This window comes from Sceloporus occidentalis, unplaced genomic scaffold (assembly GCF_023333645.1).
Source record: "Sceloporus occidentalis isolate IW3139 unplaced genomic scaffold, rSceOcc1.0.p SCAF_4, whole genome shotgun sequence".
Classification (NCBI taxonomy): Eukaryota; Metazoa; Chordata; class Lepidosauria; order Squamata; family Phrynosomatidae; genus Sceloporus; species Sceloporus occidentalis.
Window position 1 is genome coordinate 47,071,569 of NW_028316984.1, and position 25,282 is coordinate 47,096,850.

At 39.7% G+C, this 25,282-nt stretch overlaps 1 protein-coding gene across 1 annotated transcript in view; it reads left to right on the forward strand.

The window, feature by feature from the left end:
• Positions 1-25,282, forward strand: part of ACVR1 (activin A receptor type 1) — an 89,158-nt gene that overhangs the window by 18,961 nt on the left and 44,915 nt on the right. Inside the window, exon 2 of the mRNA XM_089519980.1 lies at positions 18,467-18,540. Coding sequence (XP_089376106.1) covers positions 18,467-18,540 — 74 coding nt within the window. The remainder of the gene's footprint in view (positions 1-18,466; positions 18,541-25,282) is intronic.

Genomic DNA, 25,282 nt, shown 5'->3' on the forward strand with positions numbered 1-25,282 from the left:
TCAGATTCTTAATTTATGTGATGGAAGATTCTTTATGAGGATAGCGTTAGATAAGGCTCCATCTTTTCTGTTGTAGATGGGTATTTTGTTTCTGCTGTGGTCATCCAGGTTTTTTTCATGCAATTGTCAACTGAACAATTTTTTAAAAAACTGTATTTTTGGCAGCTTGTCAACCCTAAAGCAGTTCCCTGCAGCCTATGACTATAGACTATATAATTTGTCCAGGAAGGCTTGTGCATTACAAAAATGAAAAAATCCCCTTTCTGACAGCATTTATTGCTTAGTGTGCAGCAATTTGGCTGTCAGAAACAGCTGGCACAGTAGGATCGGACAATAAGATCAAATGAAGGGAAGGGCTTCCTCCAAACGCCCACTGAGAGAATCGGGTTACACAGGCGGTCATTAACCACAGGGCATGATACTCAGCAGAGGAGCCTGTGGCTCAGACTGTAGGCATTTCAGTTGAACAATAGAGAGAAAAATCTTCTGTGCTCTGAAGTGGTTTCCTAAAAGTTGCTTTGCCATAAAGCATTGTGGTCACACACACACACCCAACACACACTTGTAATGTGGGTAACTGAAGGACTTCATAGAGGTAGACTCCTTAGAAAAATTAAGTGCAGACTTAGCTTTCCTGAACTGTTTTGATTTCTTCTGCAGCGAAGAATGGCAATGGTGAAACATCTCACAGCAAAGCTTTGTCATCCCACTTTTTAAAATATATATCTTTGGAAAGAGGGAAGGCATTTATTTCAGATCATTAGGACATTTCCCAATAGGCCTAAGGTGGCAAACATATGAACACTTGCTTGGCTTGTGTCTCAGTAAGCATATATAGGTTCGGGCTGGGTGAGTTTTTGCAGTAAGTACAGTTGGCTCTCCATATCCATGGATTTTTTTATCTACGGTTTCAAACATCCGTGGCTTGGAAATATTAAAATAAAATCCAAAAAGCAAACTTTGATTTTGCCATTTTATGTAAGGGACACCATTTTCCTCTGTCATTGTATGTAATGGGGCTTGAGCATCCATGGATTTCGGCATCCTCAGGAGGTCCTGGAACCAAACCCCAGCGTATACTAAGGGCGGACTGTAAAGAAATGTAGCGGGTGACTGCCATTTGCTGAGTGATCACTGCATAGCTTGGACTGTTTTCTCCCCTTGAAAAAGAGCTTGCAGATTAAATATAAATAAAATAAAGAGGAGGATTTCTGGTTGTGTGTGAGCATTGTAGGTATGGCTTCGTTTTTTTCCTGTATTGATTCTTGAGAAGCACAAAGCATTGGCTAGTCGAACCAAAAGCATACTTAAATGACGGTGGAGACAGCTGTCTGTTACAGTGGGACATCTATACTGGCTACTTCGGCGCCAGACAGCTTTCTCATCAATGTGCACATTAATAATAACATTTCAGTAAAGGGCTCTTTAATTCCTTTTATTAAAGTCCTTGGCATATTACTCAGTTTTCAAAGGGCTCCTCCCTCTTCAAACTGTGCACATGGATGTAATTTTGGTGTTAAAGGTGGAAATATTTTATTCTTTCTCTGTTCTTCCTTGGAGATGGTTTTGGAGTTGATAGGGAGGAGGGGTTGTGGCTTGAGAATCTTATCAGGAGGTAAAAGTGAAATAAGTACTTTTCAAAAACGTGTTTGGCTCACTGGAAATATTTTTATCTAATCATTTGTGTATGTACAAAAGCATAGACTTGTTTGTTTCTCTAAAAGCTTAATGCTTTCATGGCTCTCCCTCCCACCCTCCTTCTCTGGGAACAGTTATAATTCCAGATGTTGTTTGGACTAAAGATAGTGAATGGGGGGGGGGGGGAGTCTTTCCTAATGATAATAACAGAGTCAGACTGGCTGCTTCTGCTCTGTGAGGGAAATGGAGAGATAAAACTCTATTAATGGTGCATACATTGCCTAAGTAGCTAATAAAACAATGTGGTCTTCACTGTAAATAAGTCCCAGATTGGCAGTGATTAGTGCCAACTGCACAAGAAGACAGCTGCACAGACTGATGAAAGTTGTGTGTGTGTATGTGTGTGTGTGAAGGATAGAGGATGAGAAGGGAAAAGTTTTAATGACTTAAGAGGAGTCTTCACACTTGGATTTTTCACCATTTCAGGTTTGCACATTTATCATTTATTTCTCTGGTTCTTATGTGGAAATAATAGATTAGAATATTGAGTTGATTCTCACTTCCACCTTTGAATATATTTTCATCCGTAGAAGAGATCTACATGAAAGCAGAGTGAGAAAAAGAGCGGTGCAAACACCGCTCTTTCTCACCCTGCTCACCAAAAACATTCTAGTTTTAAATTAAAACAAAACAATTACAATTAGTTGTTTTGGATCCCCCCCTCCAAAAAAACTTTTAAAAAAAACACCGCTATTTTCTCACCACACACACACACACACACACACACAGGCACATTGGGCGAGGGGAGAGGCACAAGTGGCACTGAAAGCTTCTCAGTGCCATTTTTTTAAAAACAGAAACTACTTTGCACTTTGAGGCCTTCAGAAGTTGCAGTGTTGGTTATTAAAGTGGGACGCCCCCCTCCAAACTCCAGAAATAGTTCAAATGTACAAAATTTGGCCTCTGGACTGAAAGAAGTGTCCACTCCTGCTTCACACAGAGCCAGGAGCTATAACCCTTTTTAAGGATTAATTCTCAGAGAAACAACAGTGTTCAGGAAGGGTTTAAAGAGTAAATAAAAAGTAAATATATAAACATTTAAAGAGTAATCTACAAAAGTATACCTGGGCAAGTGTTGGTTACCAGGAAAAACATATAAAGAGGGTGGAAGTAATACTCTATACATTCATTTTCTTGATTAGGATGTTATCCATAATACCATCATTATATAATTGTGCAATTGCAGAATTACAACTTCCCATTTAGTAAAAAAAACAACATCCACTAATCATGGAGCAAGAGGTTGAGCAAACAGGGTGGTGTAAATTGTTGTATTTCCAGGGTGAGAAAGCAAGCACAGGAACCAGCACCACTGAAGTGCAAATGCAGTAATGGTACAAAAGCATGCATCATTATTCTTCTACTTTTCCATGTATAAGAGAAGTGGTTTCGGATAGAGCAAGCTGAAACAACTGACAACTGTGATATGCAAATTAATGTCCTTTTTCTTGCTTATCTTAGCCTCAAAAGAAGTAAGTGTTTCATTTAATGGCAATAATAACTGCAATAGAAGGTGCTTCCAAAATAGAATGAAAAGAATTTCTAGATGCTGTGAGCCACAGTTTCAAGCAAACTTTATTGGGATAGGCTGAATAACTCATGGCACAGTTTCATACATCCTTATTCAGAAATAAGCATCATTATTGTTAAATGGAGCTTGCTCCCACATAACTATGGGACAGCCTCAGTAAAAAGAGTGATGTGTTGCTCAGATTCCTGACTTAAAAAATAATTTACCAGCAAAAGATGGTATCACTGCACATTTGCTACTGCCAACTTTTTCCCACCTATGACTTGAGAGGTTTTTTTAAAATCAATAAAACCTCTCAGATGAGAAGGATCTGTTTCTCCGGATGTTTTAAACTTCAGTTCCCAGAATCCTCACTGAGTCATCTGGAAGCTGAAGTTCAGAAAATATAGAAGACCAATGATTGAAAACCACTGTCTTAATGTGTGTATATTTTTTGGCAAGCATGGGTACAGAAATGAATACAGTGGGCCCTTGGCATCTGCTGCCACTTGGTTCCAGGACCCCCTATGGATGCCAAAATCCATGGAAGCTCAAGTTCATAATAAAATTGTGTCCTTTCTATAAAATTGCAAAATCAAGGTTTGATTTTGGTTTTTTTTTAAAAAATAGTTATATTCAAACTCTGGAGAGTTTAATTCGTGGATGTAAAATCCATGGATATGGAGGGTCATAGAATCATAGAGTTGGAAGAGATCACAAGGGCCATCCGGTTGACCCCCCTGCCATGCAGGAACTCATAATCAAAGGAACCCCAACAGATGGTCATTCAGCTTCTGTTTGAAGACCTCCAAAGAAGGAGACTCCACCACTCTTCGAAGGAGAGTGTTCCACTTTCCAACATTTCTTGCTGACATCAAGTTCTTCCTAATGTTGAAATGGAATCTAATTTCCTGTAGTTTGAATCCATTGCTCCATATCCTAGTTTCTGGAGCTGCACAAAACAAGCTTGCTCCATCCTCAATATGACACTCCTTCAAATATTTAAACAAGGCTATCATATCAGCTCTTAACCTTCTCCAGGCTAAACATGCCCAGCTCTCTTAAGTCTGTCCTCATAAGGCATGGTTTCACACTTCACTATTTTGGTTGCCCTCCTCTGGACAATCTGCAGCTTCTCAACATCCTGTTTGAATTGTGGTGCCCAGAACTGGACACAGTATTCCAGGTGAGGTCTGATCAAAGCAGAACAGAATGGTACTCTGCTTTGGTCAGGCTACCACTCTTTTCTCCCCTGGTTAAGCCCCATCCAGAATACTGGGCCCAGTTCTGGGTCCAGACTTTGTTCAAAGGAGATTTGTCTTTGCCTTCCTGTGAAGCTGTGAGATTGTGACTTGCCCAATGTTATCCAGTGGGTTTCTATGAGCAAGTGGGGATTTGAACCAGATCTCCCAATGCTCTTGCCCAACACTCAAACCACTACACCACGCTGGCTCTCAAATAGTATGTAAAATGTGCTAATTCTACTACTTGCCAAATTTCTAGGTCAAAGCAGAACTCATTGCAAGAATTCAGTTTCTCTACTGTTTATTAATGTAGTGAGATAATTTATATAAGTATCTGTAAATCTTACTGATATTTAGAAGTCATGATGTTTTAGCTTCTTTTGTATATAGTTTCTATTACCAATACCCAAACCCTTACCAATCCTGAGACTTTTTCACATGGGGAAAATTAGAAGGTTAAACAAAGCTCAATCCGGGGTCATCCATGGGATTTCATGTTATTTCGCAAGAGAATATCAAAAAATGTCGCAGGCAATGCAAAAGCAATCCAAATGCAATCACGAGTCATCCCAGAAATAGCTAAATTCGGAAAAACATTGTATTTATAAATCCTGTTCCACTGCAAATTTGCAGCCAATTCACATTTGCATGAGTATGAAATGCACCTCCAGTTCGGCCATGAGATTCCCCTCCTTACAAACTACAATTCCCATTATTCTTTATTGCGATTTTCCCTCCTGTACTCCCTGACTGCCAAGGGGAAAGCAGGTGTTTTGAAGGAAAGATCGAAGGGGGGAAAAGTGAAGGCAAGGCCCCTCTGAAGAAATCTTGCCCAGAAAACCCTATGATAGGGTCTGGCATAAGTCTGAAATGACTTGAAGGCACACAGCAACAACAAAAAAACTCAGGAGCTTACCACAAAGCCCCCGGGGATGGGATTGGGGCATGATGGGAACAGAATGGGGGCTATTACCCATTTTGTTCCAGTGTGAGAACCACCAGAGAGAGGCACCACAGAAAGGAGAAGAATGGGCTTTACTCCTATTAATGTGACTTAAGCTGCATCCACATTGCAGAAATAATCTAGTTTAACACCACTTATACTGCCATAGCTCAATACTATGGAATTCTGGGAATTGTAGTTTTATGAGACATTTAGCCTTCTCTGACAGAGAGATCTGTTGCCACAACAAACTACAATTTCCAGAATTTTGTAGCATTGAGCCATTCAGCGTTGTTGAAGTGTTGTGCTAGTGGAATAAGCCATTTACGCTTTAAAAGGGTGAATGGCTTGGCAAATGCAATTTGTTTGTGCATTTGCAGAATGTCTGAAAAGCAAGTACAATTCCATGATGATATAAAGACATTTCACAACTCCATCTGGGCATTCCCTTCCTGTGTGTCACAGGAGGATTAAGTATGTGGCGGGAGATTAACCAGTTTTTAAACCTCTCTCAATTACAACAAAATGTCTTTTGAAGGTCATGAATTCCAACAAAAAAATAAATGTAGGTAAATATTTTGTTTTTTTCAGAATAGAGGCCATTATTATTTAAGTAATTTTTTTGTTATGACAAACCTGTTGTTTAGCAAATGCTAAAGGCTGTCGACGTGTGAACAGCAAATGCACTATTTTCTGTTCTTGAAAAGTTAATAAAGTGTGTGTGAAAAGTAAGTTTTTGAAATCGCTTTTATATCATTCTTGCCAATTCCAATATACTAACGCTATAGCAACATTTACAAGCCCCGTGTGAAAATCTTCATTGTTAAACAAATACTAATGAATTACAGGTGTTTAGGATTAAATTTGTGTTTTATCAGGTAATTTACTTTGAATTTTGTAATTACAAAAATGTGCCAGTGTTCTGATTTCAATACTTCACTGTTTCTTTTACTGGTTAGATAGCCAACAAATTCATTTATATCTATCTATGAAAATAGTCTAATATAAGTATTTGTATTGTGGGTTTCCACCCCTGTTCACCCACCTTGGCTTCTTTTTTATGACTTCTCAATCAAGACTAATAGGTTTTGTTGGAACTCAGAGTAGCTGTATGGTTTTAAAAGCTTTTGATGGATTGTGAAAAGATTCCTTACATTACAGTAAAGGTCAATACTTTAAACTTACCACTCTGGGTTGACTGTAATTTTTGTCCTTTTAAAAAACAGAGGCAATCCTAATAATGTTCTTTCAAAAACACAGAGGATGTTTGTAGAAAGGCATTTTGAAGCGAGGTTTCTTTTATGTTTGGATAAATGCACTATTCAGAAACTGCACCTCTTGGGAGGGACTGGTTTCTTGAAATGTGCTCCTAGGAAATGTATTTTAGGCAGGACCCAATTGTGAGTTTCTCCTAGCAGAACAGTGGGATCCGGCCCTGCAACCTCCATAGTCACTTCAAATTTGAGGGCTTGAAATCCTTCCAAGTCCAATTTTTGGAGGCCGTAGGGGGAAAGAGAAGGGAAGAACATTCTGAAAGTCCCTCTTGCAGAATGTTGAATTTAGCTTTCTGTTCTGGCCAAGGTAAATCGGATTCAGTGCTTTCAAAAGAACATGTATAGAGGAATTTATTTTTGCAATTAGAGACATGTGGAGATCTTTAGGAAAGTGGATGAATGGATGTTAACCAAAAATAAATAGCAGTTTTGCATCCTGGCAGCCGTTTTGCTCCTGCATGCACAGGGAGGTTAATGTAATATTTGTATAATAAAATCTGTCCGTTTGTGATCCTGTAATCCCATCCCCAGAGATCACTCCTATTTCAATTCCATATCACTTCTGAATTTACTCTGCCAGACCATCTTGTTTTGGGGTTTTCCACCTCTGTTTGGCCCACCTTGGTTCAGCACTGTGGTACTTGGTGATGTGCTGCAGTGTGTTTTCCTGGTAGAAGTATGAAACTGCCAAAGTATGAAATTTGGAGTTCAATGGAAATATAATGTGGATTTATGTGAATGTAAAATCTAATCCTTTTGTTAGATAACTACTTACGTTGCAAATTTTTAAGGAATAAATCCCGCATAGCCACTACCTTGAGTTTTAACCTGATAATATAATATTTAGATGGAATGTTTCCCTTCTGTATCTCTGAAGTTGATGTTTTTCCTCTAACAAACAAACAAATCCTTGTAAATAAACAAAAAGAGTGCAGTTTATTTTCAGGTGCAGGGAGAGTAAGGGAACACACACATATCCAGACTACACAGCAATGTTTGGTTTAGATTTTCTAAATGTATTCTTGGCTTAGTCTATCATATTTGCAGATGGCCTCCTCTCTGGAGACATGTTGCAACCTTTTTAAACTGACTTTCCCCTCCCCATATTCTTGTACAGTTAGGCTGCTTGCTGTCTCCTAAGGCATTATGCTGTCGTTCCCCTGCTTGTATTTGTATTTTTGGTGGACATATTTAATGAACAGCTGTGTGTCTGAGTCACGCTGCAAATTTTCCAGTCTTTTCCATAGCAATAAGATAAAACACTCTTCCAGCTGAACTAAGAAAATTCCACCAATTTCCCTGTGGTATAGTCGGGTGGGTTGGAGAGGGAGGAGGATAGAAGGGGGACCGTAGTGTAATGGCTTCATGTGCAAGTTGTTGAATCAGTATTGCTTTTAAACTTTGGTTATTAAAACAAACAGCTTCATTTATATACTGCTTCATACTGAACTAACAGTGTCTAAGAGGTTTACAACTGTAAGCTAATTGTCCCCAACAGTCTGGGTACTCATTTAGCGACCTCAGAAGGATGCAAGCCTGAGTCGAGCTTGAGCCCTTTTGCTGGTATTGAACTCGCACCCTTATGGTTTTGAGTGAGTGGCTGCATTACAAGTATTTAACCACTGCACTTCCAGAGCTCTTATCTAATGTTAGGTCTAGCCCCACACTGCACACAATTAGATGTAGTTGCCTCTGGATTTGCGCCACCAGGGCTCCTAGATTAACTAGAGGAGGGGGAAACATTTGGGTCTACTTCAGTTTGACAAATGGTAGAGTCAGTGTAGTGAAGTGGTTTGAGCATAGGACTGTGACTCTTGAGACCAGGATTTGATTCCCTGCTTGGCCATGGAAACTCTCTAGGTGACCTTTGGTGAATCACACACTCTCAGCCTCAGCTTAGGGCAGTGCTTCTCAATTATTTTCTGTCATGCCCCCCCCCCCCAGGAAGAAGAAAACATTTCGCGCCCCCCGCGTGACTGTAAATAGTATCATTTGTCTATAAAATGCCCCCCTTTACGGAGCCTCGCACCCCCCCTTTACGGAGCCTTAGAATGTTGAGAGATGAGGTTGGATTTTTAGAATCCTGAGGGTTGAAGCGGGAGTTGAGTTGAGGAGACAGAAGAAGAATCTGTTCCAGAGGGGAACATGGTTATAGTCTAGAGAGAGGGACCTGTAACCAGTTAGGGACTCTAATTAAAGTGGGATTATAGTAAATCTGAGAGGCAATACTGTAGTGCTTAAACTTAGGAAAGTAGGCAATAAGGACGGTGTACACGTGCCTGAACTAACAGTTATTTAATATCATTTAGTTCAAGAAGTATCTGTTCAAACCTTTTATTAAATAAAGTTCATATTTTGTTTTATCCAAAGGCTGGTCTGGCATATATATTGTATCCACGCTACTACATTATATCATACTGGGAACCTGCCACATAAGAAAGGGGGTTCATTACATAAATTGGGTGGCAGCGGGGTGAGAAAAGAAAATCCCATAGGACTGCCATAAGCAGAAGGAGTGTTGTACCGTTGCATAAATTGGTGGCAGTGGTGGGATAATAAAAGTCCCAGGTGCCTGCCACAATAGGAAGGAACTATGTCACAGGCGTATGCTCATGGCGCTGGGCACATGCCATTGATAAAATTCTCCTGTGGTTTCAGCGTATGCTGAAAGCTGCATAAGTGAAGCCCGTATATGGCACGGGCTCAGTGTACTAGGTGCTGTAGGTTATATTTCGAGGGAAGGAACTGGCAAAACCACCTCTAAGTATTCCTTGCCTAAGAAACCATTATGAAATTTGTGGGGTTGCCACAAGTTGACAAGCGACTTAAAGGCTCATACATGCACACACACACACACACAATCCTAAATCTGGCAATGAAGTATTTGTGCAGAGAAAATAATGATACCCAAGAACAAAAATATGATAAATCCCATGACAAAATATGATAAATAAAGGTCAGTAGTCCACTGGAATTCCCTCCAGCCATAAATAGCATACTTCTGTCCAGGAATGAACGGTTTTGCAGTCGAACAACATCTGGGGAACCCACTAAGTACTTGCTTTAAAAGCTTCATTTTGAAACTAAAATATGAAATATTGGAAGATGTTTTAGTGTTATGTGAGGTCGTGTGCAAGCCCAGAAGCAGATGAAAGACCCTCCCATACTCACTCACTCCATCCATCCATCCTATCAGTGCCCTGGCTTCGGAGGGAGAGAAGAGCAACCAGTATCTGCTGGACTTAACCCTTTCCACCACTGCTATTCCTTTTGTGTGTAGTGTCCAGTGTGACTTAATGGTTTGAGCATTGGACTACGACCTTGGAGACCAGAGTGAATCTCAGTTTTGCCATGAAACTCATTGGGTGAGCTTGGGCAAGTCACATGCTCTCAGCCTCAGGGGAAGGCAATGGCAAACCATCTGAACAAATCTTGCCAAGAAAACCCCACAATGGGTTCACCTTAGGGTCAACATAAGTCGGAAATGACTTGAAGGGACACAACACACACGCAGTGTTTTATTTAGATAGTAAGCCTGAGGGTAGGGAACTGTCTGAGAACCTTTGTGGCTGAAGAGTGAGATATAAATACTCCAAATATATAAGCGCACATAGTGGAGAAAGATAGGTAATTGATATACAGTTGAAATAAGGGGTCAGTCATCTGTTGAATGAGTCTGTGCTTCAAAGTAGCTCATAGGCACTTTCTTCCAACTTCTATTTACAAGAGCCCATTTTCCTTGCTATATTGTACCCTTTTAGAGGGCTAATACAGGTGCTGTGGGCTGTATTTCAGAGGCCGTAACTGGCAAAACCATCTTTGAAGTATTCGTTGCCTAGGAAAGCCCTAGGAAATTCATAGGGCCGGCATATGTTGACAGGTGTCTTGAAGGCACATAACACCTCACACGCTCGGAGGCAAAATATTTCTTGCATTACACTCTCTCTCTCTTATAAACAAAAAACCCAGAATGCAGTCGCTTTTCCGGTGTATTATCTTCCGCAAACTCTTGAGACACAAAGATAGCAACTGATAAGTTCTTGGAAGTGGAGGGAGGAGATTCCATAAGCTAGAAATATTCCTGCTGTCTATTTATGGCAACGGTTTGCTTGTAAGTGTGAATGTAACACATTGTTAACACATTTTACGAATCCTGGTGGTTAGAATAGTATGTCCTTCATGTATACATGTGCTGCTTTTTGCCTGATGACTCAAAGCGTTGCAGGTTGAAGGGATGTCTAGGCTCTTGGTAAAGATTGCAAATACCAATGGGAGAGTTTATTTTAAGTGCTAGTCTGTCAGCATGGGGTGTAACTAGGCCAAAACCAGTAGTGACATAATTGCTGTGTGTGTTGGGTTGTTTCTGAAACTTGAGGTAATGTGATAAAATGTGATTAAAAAGTGTTAAAAAGTGTTGTGTCCTGGTCAAGAAAGGAACATCTGGGTTGCATGTTCAGCTGAGTGATTTCACTTATTACCTGTATTTTCCAGCGTATAAGACGACCCCCAACTTTTCCAGTTAAAATATAGAGTTTGGGATATACTCGCCGTATAAGACTACTCCTCTTCCAGTGCACACCAAATAAAAAATTAAAAACATGAGATTTGATTTCAATATGGTAATTTTAATTGCAATGTTTATGACATGCAGGTACTTAGCAGGAAAACTTGTTTTATACAAAACTTGTTTGGATTGGCCAGCTCTCCCTGTCTGCCCAGCCTTCCGTGTCTTCAAGACTGTCAGAGCGGTAGTGCAAACACAGCTCTTTTTTCCATACCCCTGGCGTACTGGACACCTGCAGCTTGCTCCACCCTTCACTTACACCTTCCCGGTGAGGCGCCCCTCACCTTGTCATCAGGACTGCGTGAAGTCACTTCTTTCCATGAATCCTGGTGAGTCGCCACATATGGTGGGGATGCAGCCGTGGCCATTTTGAACTCCCCCCACCATATGTGGCAACCGCAGATTCTCCAGTCTGGCTTGGAGGTTTCAGCACCTGCCCTATAAGACAACACCCGGCGTATAAGACCCCTGACTTTTGAGAAGATTTTCCTGAGTTAAAAAGTAGTCTTATACACCAGAAAATACAGTATTTTTCTCCATTCAACAGTGTGTAGGACCATATTCACATGGCATGGTCATTTCAACTTAACAAGTCTTCATCCCTCCTTAATGGTAAAAAGAAATTGGTGACCAGGGAAGAGGAGCATGAATTCATCTTACAACAGGAGCAATGCATTTAAGCCCTGAGTGATCTTAGGCTGCATCTGTACTATAGAAAGAGTCCAATTTCACACCACTTTAAGTGCCATGACTCAATGCTACGAAATTCTGGGAATTGTAGTTTGTTGTGGCACCAAATCTCTCTGTCAGAGAATGCTGAATGTCTCATAAAACTACAATTCCCAGAATTCCATAGCTCCATTTTATATAAGGGACACCATTTTACTCTGTATTTAATGGGACTTGAGCATCCATGGATTTTGGTATCCATGGGGGACCTGGAACCAAACCCCAGGGGAGACCAGGGGCCTCACTGTACAAGATTCTTTCTTTTGAAAGCATCAGATAAGTACGGCTAGTCTTCTTGAAAGTCTTAGTAAACAAAAACGGAGCTGAGGCTGCCTTCTGGTGGCTTGAGTCTCTCTAGTTCCCTGCTTTTCATGACCTTTTCCTTCAGGGTCAGTAATTATACCCCCTATCCTAAACCTCTTTAAGTTTTTTATTTTATTTTGCTCCCCTTTTTAGTTAGCTCTGTGTGTGGCTTGTTTGAACGAGGTTTGTGCGGGTGCGTGCGTGCTCTTTATATTTCTAACAAAAGTTCATATAGTATCACATGTCTGGGGTCTCAATCAGTTATTACTGGTATAGCTTGTCCCGCCAAACCTGTTGCCTCCTTTCTCTTAGCCAGGTTGAGTGTTCCCTAAACTAATTAAAGATTGCTGCTGGTAGTTGAGGTTCTACTAGTCCCACACATTTAGAGTAATAGTCCCCCACCTAAGTATAGCATCCTATGATCCCACCAGCATGTAAGAGTCTGGAAGTAGGAAATAGAAGGAGTTTTTAATACAGGAATTTACAAGATCCTTTTTTTTTTACAGTGGGGAGGGAGAGGAACTCTACAAATGACCACAAATAGTCGAACAATTACAGTACCAAATGCCGTCATGTTCTTTAGAAGGCACTGATTTTAATATCATGTTGAAAAACTCTCAGGTTTTTCCCCTACAGCTTTTGTGTATGTGTAAAAACAGTGCCACTGGCTACATTGGCTAGACCTGTATGGATTTCCAGGCCAAGAACATCCGGAAACTTGCTTGATTTCCCACTTCTGATTTATGTTGCTGTTATAATTTTGGAATCATCTGGGTAAGAGTTTCCAGAAGGTTGTGGTTTTAGCCTTTTCTGCACTAAGAAAGATTTACTAGTACTGCATTTGTACTGCAGAAATAATCCAGTTTGACACCAGTTTGACTGCCTTGGCTTAGTGTTATGGAATTCTGGGAACTGTAGTTTCTTGCGGCACCAGAACACTCTTACAGGGAAGGATAGAAGTCTCACAAAGCTACAATTCCCAGAATTCCGTAGCATTGAGTCATGGCAGTTAAAGTGGTGTCAAACTGGATTACTTCTGAAGCGTGGAGGCAGTTTAGATGTATTACAGCAAACATTTTTATGGATTAGAATCTTCCTAGTCTGATTATTTTTCTGCTTTCACTGGAACTCTCAATTGTAGTGCAAATTAAATGGGCAGCTGTATGGGGAGATTTTGGGGAAAACAAGTGATTCAAAACCTTAGTGTTCATTTGATAAGTAGTAAGGTTTATGGCAGATGTTGTATCCATTCCAGCAAGGGAACATAATGCCTTTTCTGTAATAGCTGTACTGTGGTACAGTATGCTCCAGAGTCCAGGCATGCCTGAGTTGGTTTATGTTTGATTTTCTGGTCTGTATGCAGATAGTACTGCAAATAAACACAATAGACTAGACACTTACATGGAGTAATATCACACAACTATAACCATGGGCAATTGCATTATGATATTTGAACAACCAAAGTAAGGTTTTATTTATTAAAGGAGCATTATATAGAGAATGCCACACAAACTGAATCAAAGGTACATCTGGTGCCGGCTGAGTGATCTTTTTCTTTTGAGGAATATCATGATCTAACACGAGTGGTCAAATCTATGTCTTGAACTGTACAAGATTCTAAATTTTCATAATAGCCGTGTTCATGGAAAGATCCCTACTGTGAACCTGGTTTTCCTCTTATGAATGAAAGCTGCTTCTGTTTATGAAGCTACGCAAGTATTCAAGCCAGTATCTCCCCTCAGCCTGGAAAAAGGCATTATGAACAAAACTAGTTTCCTGCAGTTCATATATTGATTCCCCTCTTCTCTTACACATCCATTCTGAAATCATCTCTTGTGTGTTTTCTTCTTTGAGGGTTTTCAGTCTAAATTTGCAGAACTAGCTAGAGTAGACCGTTGTTGTTGTTGTTGTTGTTGTTGTTGTGTGCGCCTTCAGGTCATTTCCAACTTATGGCGACCTTAAGGTGAACCGATCATGGGGCTTTCTTGGCAAGATTGGTTCAGAGGAGGTTGGCCATTGCCTTCCCTTGAGGCTGAGAGGGTGTGACTTGCCCAAAGTCACCCAGTGGGTTTACATGGTTGAGCGGTAGATTGAGCCCTTGGCTCCAGTTATAGTCCAACACTCAAACCATTACGCCACATTGCCTCTCTAGACCATAGCAGGTAGGCCAGAAAAACAACAACCATGCACTTTGAAGGTGACCCTTCATTCATATCAGACTCCCAGTCACTCCTCAGGTGGGGAAAGGGAAGAAGGATATGTACACAGCGTTGGTTAGAAATTAATCAGGGAGTCCTAATCCATTCTCTTCAAGAGCTGCAAGCATGTCCTTAGGAAACGCTGCCTTTTTTTATTTCATTCATCAACCAATTTGCAGAATGATAGTTGCATTCCTCAGTTGACAGTGTTTTTCACTATATTTTATTTACTCTTGCCAATCAAATGTTTTGAGTTTAATTTAGTAAATCAGCTTTTCCTTCACCTTTATTTACTGTTTTCCTAGTGGGAAAAAACAACAACAGTGACAAGGTCAGCCTGTACTTAAGATTTGTAAAACGGTATATAATATTGAGAAAGGTATGTATTTAAATTGGGAGTGGGCTGAAAAGGATTGTGGGTGTTGGCTGGGAATGAATGGAGGCAGCACTGACTGCAAAGCAATGCTAGTGCTAGGAGGGGAAAACTCTCAGACTTGATAATGAGTTTGGTTGCCAAAGACAAATGCCAAAATGGAAGGGAAGGGAATCCAGTCAATATGACCCCTGCTGAGATTGGTACTTAGCTGGTGAGATGCTTAAAGGAGGATATATCTAATGTGCCAGGTCACTTGAATTCAAAATACTACTGAACAGCACTTCTAAGCTTCGTGCCTTCGATCGATCACTGCCACTTCTTCCTTCCTCTTGGCAATCTCGCTTTCTTCCACCTATCCCAGAACAAGTCTTTTGCTGTAAAACACTGTTCATTTACTGTTTTGTATGGGGGGGGGGTTGTCCTCCTCCTCCAAATATTTCTGAATGATCCATTTTTATCTGGGTGAAAGGCAGCAGTAGAACTTCATTGTTTGTTTTAAATTCTTGACATCAGTTTGCCAAGTTGAGAGAGAGAGAGAGAGAGAGAGAGAGTGAAATCACGAGGTTTTCTTTCAAGGTTTATTTTTAACTAGCTTGAATTAACAGGCTAACAGCGGATCCTGCATTCTCTGTGCAAAATGGCAGCCAACAAGAGATGTTCACTTCCCTTTCAAAGTTTTCTGGCTGAATTTCAAGTGCCTAAACAGCATGGCTTATGTTAAAAAACAGTAGAGACCTTGATTTTACTGTTGTATTAAGCATTTTAATTTATTTCTATTCTTCCTGGAACAAAGGCAAGAGCACATTTCTCCACCACACTTTTTAGAGTATTGTTAAACAATTGATATTTCATCAATTGGACAGTAGTTTGAGAAAACAATGTCACCCTTTTTTGAGGGAATACCCTCAAAAAAGTTTGTCATATACCTTTGGAAATAGGCAGTGCATTTCAGGAAGGTTAATGTTGAAAATTCCTCCTAATTCTTTTTTGTGTGCTGCTTCTGGTGCAAGCCCAGTGCAGTCACTCCACATTGAGGGGCATGTCGGTAGGATTCAGGATACATAAACACTACTGCCAATTTGGATACATTCTGCCAGTGGTTGTAATTATGCATGGTGCTTTTCAACAAACCATGCAGACAGCAAAAAGCAAGCTGGAAAGCTAGATTTAATCCAATGTGATCCTCACATTGGGCTCTTTAGCACATTCACCCTGCAGTCCTCCAGTGTTGTAGTTTGTACTGCTTTAGAGAGCCAGTATGGTTTAGCAGTTTGGGTGTTGGACTAGAAATCTGGAGATCAGGGCTTGAATCTTGGCCATGGTAATCTCCTGGATGACCTCTCAGCCTCATAGGAAAGTCATGGCAACCCCCCACTCCCTCAATATGTTTTGTCAAGAAAACCTCATGATAGGGTCACCTTAAAGTTGCCGTAAGTGGGAAATGACTTTAAGGTACACAACAACAAGCTGTCTAATTTACGGGGGGTGGGGGTGGAGTGCAGATCTACTAAGCAGCTATTTCAACTTCATCTTCATGGCAGTTTGTAAACACACATACACACACATATTTGACACTTTTTCACAGCATGGAAACTGTTTTGGAGTATTATTTTTTAATTCAAAAGAACAGTCTACTGAGTGATTTGTATTCTGAGGGTTGGAAGAAATCTAGAACCACTTTTAATTTCTTGCTTGATGTTATAGCAAAGGAGAACAGATTAAAAGTGCTTTCTATGAAGTTAGACCACAGGTCCATCTGGCTCAGAGTGATGGGCAAGATTCTAAGTGGGAGTGTTTTCAGTTTTTACCTGAATGGTTGGCTCTCCATATACATGGAATCTTTATCCACAGATTCAACAATCAACACCTTGAAAATACAGTGGTCCTTTGGTATCTGTTGACGTTTGGTTCCAGGACCCCCCTTGGATACCAAGAATCCATGGATACACAGGGCTGCTGCATTCCTAAATAAATAAATAAATAAATAATTCCCAAAAGCAAATCTTGATTTTGTCATTTTAAATAAGGGACACAATTTTTCTATGCCATTATAGTTAATGGGACTTGAACATTCACAGATTTTGGTGTACAGGGTGGGTGGGTCCTGGAATCAAACCCCAGTAGATACTAAAAGTTCACTGTATGTTTCAGAAGGTGAATTTGGCACTATTTGCAAGCAAAGTGTGTGCTGTATCACTGAGTTGTGGCTCTACAAAATGCGGGCAAATTCTTCCCATGTTTATTTCATTTTTAAGTGCTGTCTGCGCCAGGGTGAACTAGGGAGATTTTACCATCAGCCATGTTCCGTATACATGGATTGGGAGGTCATCAATAGCAAGTAGCAATAGTAAGTACATTTTAATACCGTTATTGGTGAACTAACACTCCCTAAACGATTTACAGTGTGTTACCCAATTTCCCCCAACAAGTTGGGTACTCCTTTTTCCGATCCATGAAAGGATGGGAGGCTGAGTGGATCTTGGAACCGTCTCTAGGATCGAATTAAGGCTTACCTGATCTTCTGATGTTTTAAAAACAAAAGCAACAACACTTAAAGTACTGTTTTCAAATCAGGCCAACTGTGGCTTTGTGAAATTATCTATACAGTGACAACAAGGGTGGAGGGCATGAACCTGTGAAAGTGAGCTGGTCTTTTTCATGGTACATGCAGTTTTTCTCCTATTCTTGTTAAACATGTCTTTCCCTTGCTGAGATTTGACACCCATTTCGAGTGGATAGTAACTAATGAGTACAGTGCCAGATTGTTTGATTCCAATTTTTCAGGCACTGTAGATGGGTACATTTGTCTCTGGTTTTTCAAACAGTGGAGATGTGTGTAGGAAATAGGAAAAGCGAAGGCAGACACAGTAACCCCTAACCCTGTTTGATGTGATTATGAAAGAGAGTGCAGTTTTGTTTTTTGTTTTTTTACTTGAAACTGGATTACAAAAATATGTATGTGAGTGGCAAATGAATTAGACATCCCCATGTGTACAGGTTTGGAACAAGGTACTGTACTATGAAATTCATTGAAATATTTTTTTTAAGTGACTTAAAATATTATTGGATCTCATTCTTTTTGCAACATTCTGTACCCCTGTGCTTCACAGGTATGAAAACTTGTAAATGTCATATTTCTGGGATTGTTTGGAATGACTTTTGAACAATAAACTCCCTGCTAGAGATCAGTTTTCCTTTCATTTTCCTCTCGTTAACATTATAGAGTTTGGTAGTGCTTACTCTTTAATCGTTCTGTGGCACTAGAGCTCAAATATTGCATGCTTGCTCAAGGCTCTGATTATATGAATTGCCATACAAGTTGCTTGACAAGCCAACAGATCTGTTTGTGAATATGTACAGCCATTTATGACTTGTAAACCTTCTTTTGTGTGCTTAGTTGCTTAGGGATTTTATATTCTTGTCTCTGAAGAACTTGGCCGTTTTCAGCAACTAAGTCTGTCCAGGAAGTAATTGCTGAATGAAGCTGAGAAAGTCCTGGTTAAACAGTGTACTTCCATGAGGGGCAATTGATATTCACAAGTTGGTGATTTTGCTCTTAGGTAATGAAATTGGGTTCAGTAGTTTTGATTTTATTTTTAAAGCATCTCTCTTCTTAAATTCCTCTAGGTCTACAATGATAAATGGACTTATGATAATTCCTGTACTAGCGATGGTGTTCTTTCCATCACCCAGCATACAAGGTAAGTACTTGTGGGATAAAAAACTTGGGCTGGTAATTCTAGTGGCTGATTGTTGCAGAAACACTAGGTGATCTTTAATGCTTATTGGTCACTGGGTGCTTGCCTATATTGTTCCGTTATTATTCCCTTGGCCAGTGTGGGACACAAAGAAGATGTGTTTCTGGGAGAGCAGATTTAAGCAGAAGCAAGGAAGCCATAAATGAGACCAACACTTCTCTTACAGTTATTTTCTGTATCATTTTCTGCTGCTTTCCAAAGTATGGACTTGTGTGTGTATGTAAGGGAAATTATGTAAGGGATATTAAGTAAGAGGTACTGTATCTTCCCATACGAACCTGCTACGGGAGAGAGCCTTCTGGTGGCTGCTTCCACCTTCTGGAACTCCTTCCCATGGGAGACTAGTCTGGCCCCCTCCTTGCTCTCTTTTTGCCGGCAAGTAAAAACCTTTTAAAATCATGACATGGTGGCTTTTATATGGGGTGTGTGTTTTAGTTATGTTTTAATTTTTTTGTATATTTTAAGTGTTAATTTTATATTGTTCTAACTGGATTATTTTAATTATTTTTAATTTTTTCTTGTAAAAAATTCAAAGTGTTTTTATCTCATGAGCCACCTTGGGTCCCTTTCTGGGAGAAAGGCAGCACAGAAAATAAATGTGTCTGTCTGTCTATCTATCTATCTATCTATCTATCTATCTATCTATCTATCTATTAGCCTTCTTTCCCCCAGTTTGGGACTCAGAGGTGGCTTGCAATAGTTAAAGTAAATGTAGTTAAGAATTAAGAGCATATAAAAGTTAAAAAGCATATGAAGGCTATAGAAGCGACTGCTTTCTTCATAATCCCACCCCACCCCCTTTTATGTTATGGAGTCGGAAAGAAGCTTCTTTTATGCGGTGGTCATAGGAACTCCTTTCCTGACATACAAAAGTTTCCATGTTTGTTTATTTGGGAACTGGAAGAAGTTGTGATGAAGGTTGTAAACTGCAGAGAGGAATGAATGTTGATATACCAGAATGTGTGTGGCTGTGCCTTAAAGCTCATGGTCAGAGACATAAACACATACTCCATTTGTGCCAGTAACAGCTTCAAAAGTGCTGCTTTAAATAATGAACATGACCGGGACAGAAGGTGAAAAAAATATGGCCAGCCTTTGCATATGATAGTTTTAATTTTTTTTTCTTAGCCAGAAATTTCCACATAAAACATTTTAATCCCAGGGTTGTTCATCCTAACCAGATTAGACTTGTTTACTTACCAAATTCCCGTTAACTCAGAAGATTAAAAAGATTGTATGTACCTCGCTGTGTAAATTTACAGCGCTTTATAAATAAAGGTTAATAATAATAATAATAATAATAATAATAAGATCTTCTTTAGTTAGGACAAACAGTTGGATTTAGAGCAAGTGTGGGAATCATGCAGCCTCCATATACAGTACTTTATAGGACTGCAAGTCACATCTCCTCTAGCCAACATAACCACTAATAAAAAATACTGGGATTTACAGTCACAAAATAACTAAAGAGGCACTTGATTCCAACTCCCATCATGCCTGCCTTTTGCTTTATTTTTGAGCAGTTAAAATGTTAATACACCTATGTTTATTTAATGGGCCCTTTAAAAAAAACCTGCAGTGAATTGTTTCCTTTTTAACCAGCATTTAATACTGTTTTCTCTGAGATAAGAGACCTTGTGAATTTTAAGATTAGTGTGATTGTGCCCCTTCCCAGAGTTTGGAAGCACTAAGTTACAAGCCAAACAGGCACAAGCAAATCTCTTTGGTAACAAGAGAATTAAAGTCACATTTCAAAAGTAATGCCATGAGTGGGAACAACATCACTTTATCAGTGGAATGAGTTGTGTTTTCTAATTACTTTTCAAATTACTTCAAAAGTAAGAGGTAAAAAGAAGAAGCATGCAGATCTTCTTAATCATAAGGTTGTTTTTTAAAACAAAAAAGGCAAAATGTAATTAATTGCTTTAAAAAAAAGCCACTAATGATTGGAATAGATTGTTGTGAACAGTAATTTTCCAGGTTTTGTCTGTTTGTTACTCTGTAATGACTGCAAAATATGTGGCCTTCTAGATGTCGATCACACATCCCATCAGCCTGATGCAGTCTAGCCATTTGTGAAGAACAATGTGAATTCAGCAATTTCTGGGGGACCACATCTCTTTCTCCTTCTCCCCATATATAACTGTTAGTCTCACAGGTTTGTCAGACCAAATTTAGGCCTGGGGTGAGGGGATTTTGGTTACAGTTTATGTATGCATGTGCTGATTCTGCTGAAAGAGAATTGTTATGGGAAGAAGATGAGATCATCCCACCTAAGTAAGCGTTTCAGGCTGTATAAACAGACAATTGACATAAACATCACTTTGTCATTTACAAAGCTGCAAGGAAAGCGGGAGACCTGAAGCAACAAGTTCTTGGTTTGTAGTCAACAGCAGTGGAAAAGTAGATGGAAAATTTAGGTCAGCAGGAGTCCAACATTCTGTTCTCTTTCCAGACAGTCAATTTCTGTGGTGTGAGCTGAGCTTTGTATATCTTTATTTTCCCCTCTCCACTCTGCTTTTAGTGATAACACTTACTCTTTTAAGTACAGGCTTGTTTTACTCAGAGGTGAACATAAGTGAAAGTCTTCGATAGGCCAAGAATGTCCAGTAGATTCTGTTATGCAGTCTTCTTGTTATCTTTTTAGATATTATATGTTTGCAAGGTCAGGCATTACTTAACCTCAGAGATAAAGAGAGACACCTTTTTTACAAAAATTTAAAAAACAAACAAACCATGAAGTTTTGGAATTGTATGATGAGGAAAAGTAATTAGTGAAGCAACTCCAGAAAAAGTAGCCTGAAGGAATGAAAATAAGGCAAACACCATAATAAGGTTGAAAGATTTTGCCACATATGCTAACATTATCATTTGGTATCAGCCTGAGGAGGGGAGTTCACATATTTGCAGGAGTGAAGGTTGTTAAGATGATAGGTGGTTTAGAGTACCATTGACCTTCCGTCCATGTTCTCTGTATTTTCATTGTCCACAGCCCTTTGTAGGGGGGAAAAATCTTCCCCTTCTTTGAATTACTCCATCAGTGCAGAACAGCTCACTATGGCTGCCCTGTTCCTATGACAATCTTTTCCTTACATTTGCAAAGTGGGCCTGTTGTTCTGAAATTATTCATGACCATGATATTTTATGACTGGTTAGCCTTACCATTCAGTGGGTTGAGATATTTTAATATTCTTTATAGTCAGTCATGTAATTGTTGCAAGAGTATTACATATTTATACCTATTCTTTTTTTTTAATTGCAAGGTGCTATAGGGATAGCCAGATAATTCAGACAAACAATACACAATGTCATTTCAGTAATAGAAAGCTAAACCAAATGGATGAGGCAGAGCTTCACTCTTTCTCTTTTTTGTCAGTCCCTTGAGGCCAGGAGTGGTTCTAATAATTTGAATTAAAAATGTTCTGTGATTGTGACTCAGTTATTTATCCTCTGCTGTACCATTTCCTATTTTTATACTGCATTATTAGGGCACCAACCTTAGTCCCAAGTAGAAGAAGTTGTTGAATGGCAAAACAACCCTTAGGTAAACCTGATTGATTGAGTGGGTCTACTATAGTCAGGACTAATAGTAGGAGTTAGGTCATGGGTTTTGTATCATGAATTTGGAAGGCACCAAAATATCTGCTGATACAGTGGGCCTTTCCCTTACATGGGGGATCCGTTCCAGATCCCCCTGCGTAAGGGGAATTACGCTTATGCTCGCGCCTCATTGAAAACAATGGGGCGTGTGCTTGTGGCGGTGTGCGTGCCAGAGGCGTGTGCACCATATATTTTATTCTCATGTGACTTCAGTGTAAGCTTGAAACCGCGCATAGTGCACCATGTATGGCATGGGCACATTGTAATTGGTGGTTGTTTATGTGTGCCTTCAGGTCATTTCCAGCTTATGGTGACCTTAAGGTTAACCTTTCATTGGGTTTTCTTGGCAAGATTTCTTTACAGCGGGCTTACCTTGTAGCCTCTCTATAACTTGCATTGTTCATATTACAGATAATTTGCAAGTAATTTATACACATCCAGAAAACATAAAATATATTATCCTCAGCAGTTCCTGTGTTTACATGCTATGGTACCAGTAACGCTTCCCTCTTACTGTTTTGAATATCACTTTACATAGCCTATAAATTGAATCATAATTATTTAACACTGTGTCATATTATCTTTTGGGCTCTACTCCAAACCTTCCATATGTTAAAAAAAAATAACCAACTTCCCTCCCCTTTCCTACAACAAAATCAAAAATAGAAATTCAATATCATAAAATCAAATCTTCTTTAATCTCCCATCTTGCTACTAGGTATTTTTTAACTGGGTTCCAATCTTCTTCTGTTCTTTCTTTAAATTTACCTTTAATTGTTGCCGTTAAACAATCCATGTCTTTGATTTCCAAGAATTTAAACAACCAGTCCTCCAGAGTAGGAGCATGTGTCGACTTCCAATATTTAGCTACAAGTGTTCTTGCGCCTGTAACTAAATACAGCAATATCCTCCAATATCTTTTTTCATGTACAGCGTCCATTATCGTTGTCATATTTAGTAAATACAGTTCCGGCATGAAAGGAAAATTCCTTCCAATATCAATTATATATCTGTTCAGATTACTAGAATTTTGGTGAGGACTCATAACAAAAATGCATTGACAATTAACTTATAATGAGGTAGTGCTATATCCTAGGATCTGTTGCCCAGGTGAAGTGTTAAATAATAAATTGTTTCTTTGCCCTGTTTTTTTCCTTCCTTTTTTTCCTTCATAAAAGAACACCTGGATAAGTTTTTACCCACTTCTTCTAGGTGGCAGGAAGTTGTAAAAGACATTCCGCTTGTGTTTATCATGCTGTTAATTTATGGAATGCTAAAACTAGGCTTAAACAACTACATGACTTGTTCTAACATACCATCTGAACTCATAAATGTCATAGAAAATAATACACTAGGAAAAACAAAACAGATTACTTTAGCAGTCTCCTGTGACATAGCTTCCACAACTCATGCATACTTGAAAATGTAGCCTTTTTGCTTGCATGTGTCTTCTGTCTCTGTAAACCCTCATTTTTTAAAAAAATAAGCATTTACTGAAACTGATGAATGTCTCCAGATATGTAGCAGGGAAGGACCAAAGGAGAAAATCCTGTCTAAAGTGTCTTAATACAAACTAATCTATCAAGAATCTTTACTTTGGGAGTATGCCTTGAATGTAAGTGGTATGTATGAGGTCTAAGAAACCTATACTGGCCCTAAGAAATCAGAAATGTCCATATGTTGGATTTTACATATGAAGTCAGTTGTGACAGAAAAACCTACTGTAGGAGAAAGGTCACATTGGCGCATTACAGACCACCTGAAATCAGCGGTCTGCTGGTGCCGTCATTTGCAGTGTGGAGGAGCCCCAGCGGCCAAACCGCGTGGCTCCTCTGCACCGTAAAAAAGAAGCCCCAAAATGGCGCTTCTTATTGCAGTGCGCTAGTGACGTCGTGAGGCGCCAATGGCGCACTCGCGACGTCATTTGTGCCGTGCACCATGCGAACGCTAAGCGTTCGTGACGTCAAGATGGTGCCGCCCATGTAGAACGGGTGCCGCCATTTTGTACGCGCTCTGCGCGTACTAGGTTTAGGACCATCTGGAAGGGAGGCCCCTGTCTAACCCTAGTACGTGTGGAACGCATACTTTCTGCCCGTACGGAACGGGCTATTGGTTTGTTATACTTTTCCTTTCTGCACGTTTGATGAGGTTTCAGCACCTCTGACCATAGGGTTCTATATGTGGTAGAGCATGGCATTGAGTAAAGAAATCAAAGTGGAAAATATTTCATCATCTAATTTACATAGATGCTTATGTTATGTTTGTTTCATGTTTAAGGAATTTGCCTTCAGGTCCTGCTTCTAAGAATCCCATTGACATGGTCTTGATCTCTGTGGGAACAGGACGCAGGGCTGCAGGGAACTTTTGGTCTGATCTAGCAGTTGTCATCTATTAATATAGCCAGCATGATGTGCTGGTTCAAGCATTGGACTACAACTCTGGAGGCCGGGATTCAAATTAGGGAAGTCACATACACTCAGCCTCAGGCAAACCCCTCTGCAAAATCTTGCCAGGAAAACCCCATGATAGGTATTATTTGGGTTGCCATAATTAGAAATTACTTGAAGGCATACAAGAATAACAACAAACCCTAAACAAGAATTACGAGTTAGATACAGATCTGGCGTCTGGTGCCATCAGTATAATGATGAAACCAAATTCCACCACCATTCTTTTTAATTGTGCCCCAGTGAGGCTATGGAACTTCTGAAACTGTGTCTGAATTACAGCTTGGAAAGATTACTTTTTTTTCTCCTAATGAACCAGTCAGGGCCTTTTCATGCTACACAATAAGTGCTATGATTCTACTTTAATTGCTGTGACAACATTCTCTGGAATCTTGGAACTGGTGACTTAGAGAAAGTCACTGAGAATCCTCAGCCAGAGGGCCCCTCTGGTGACTCTGACCAAACTACAAGCCCCAAAATTGCACAAGATGCAACAATGATAGTTATAAGAGGTATTGTTGAGCTTTAATTGTGTGGTGTGAAAGGGTCACCACAGTGGCAATGCTTCCTGGGAAATTCTGGGACTGGAAGTAGGAAAATGGAGGCTTAGTTTACATGGTCTTGGTTAGTAAGAAGTG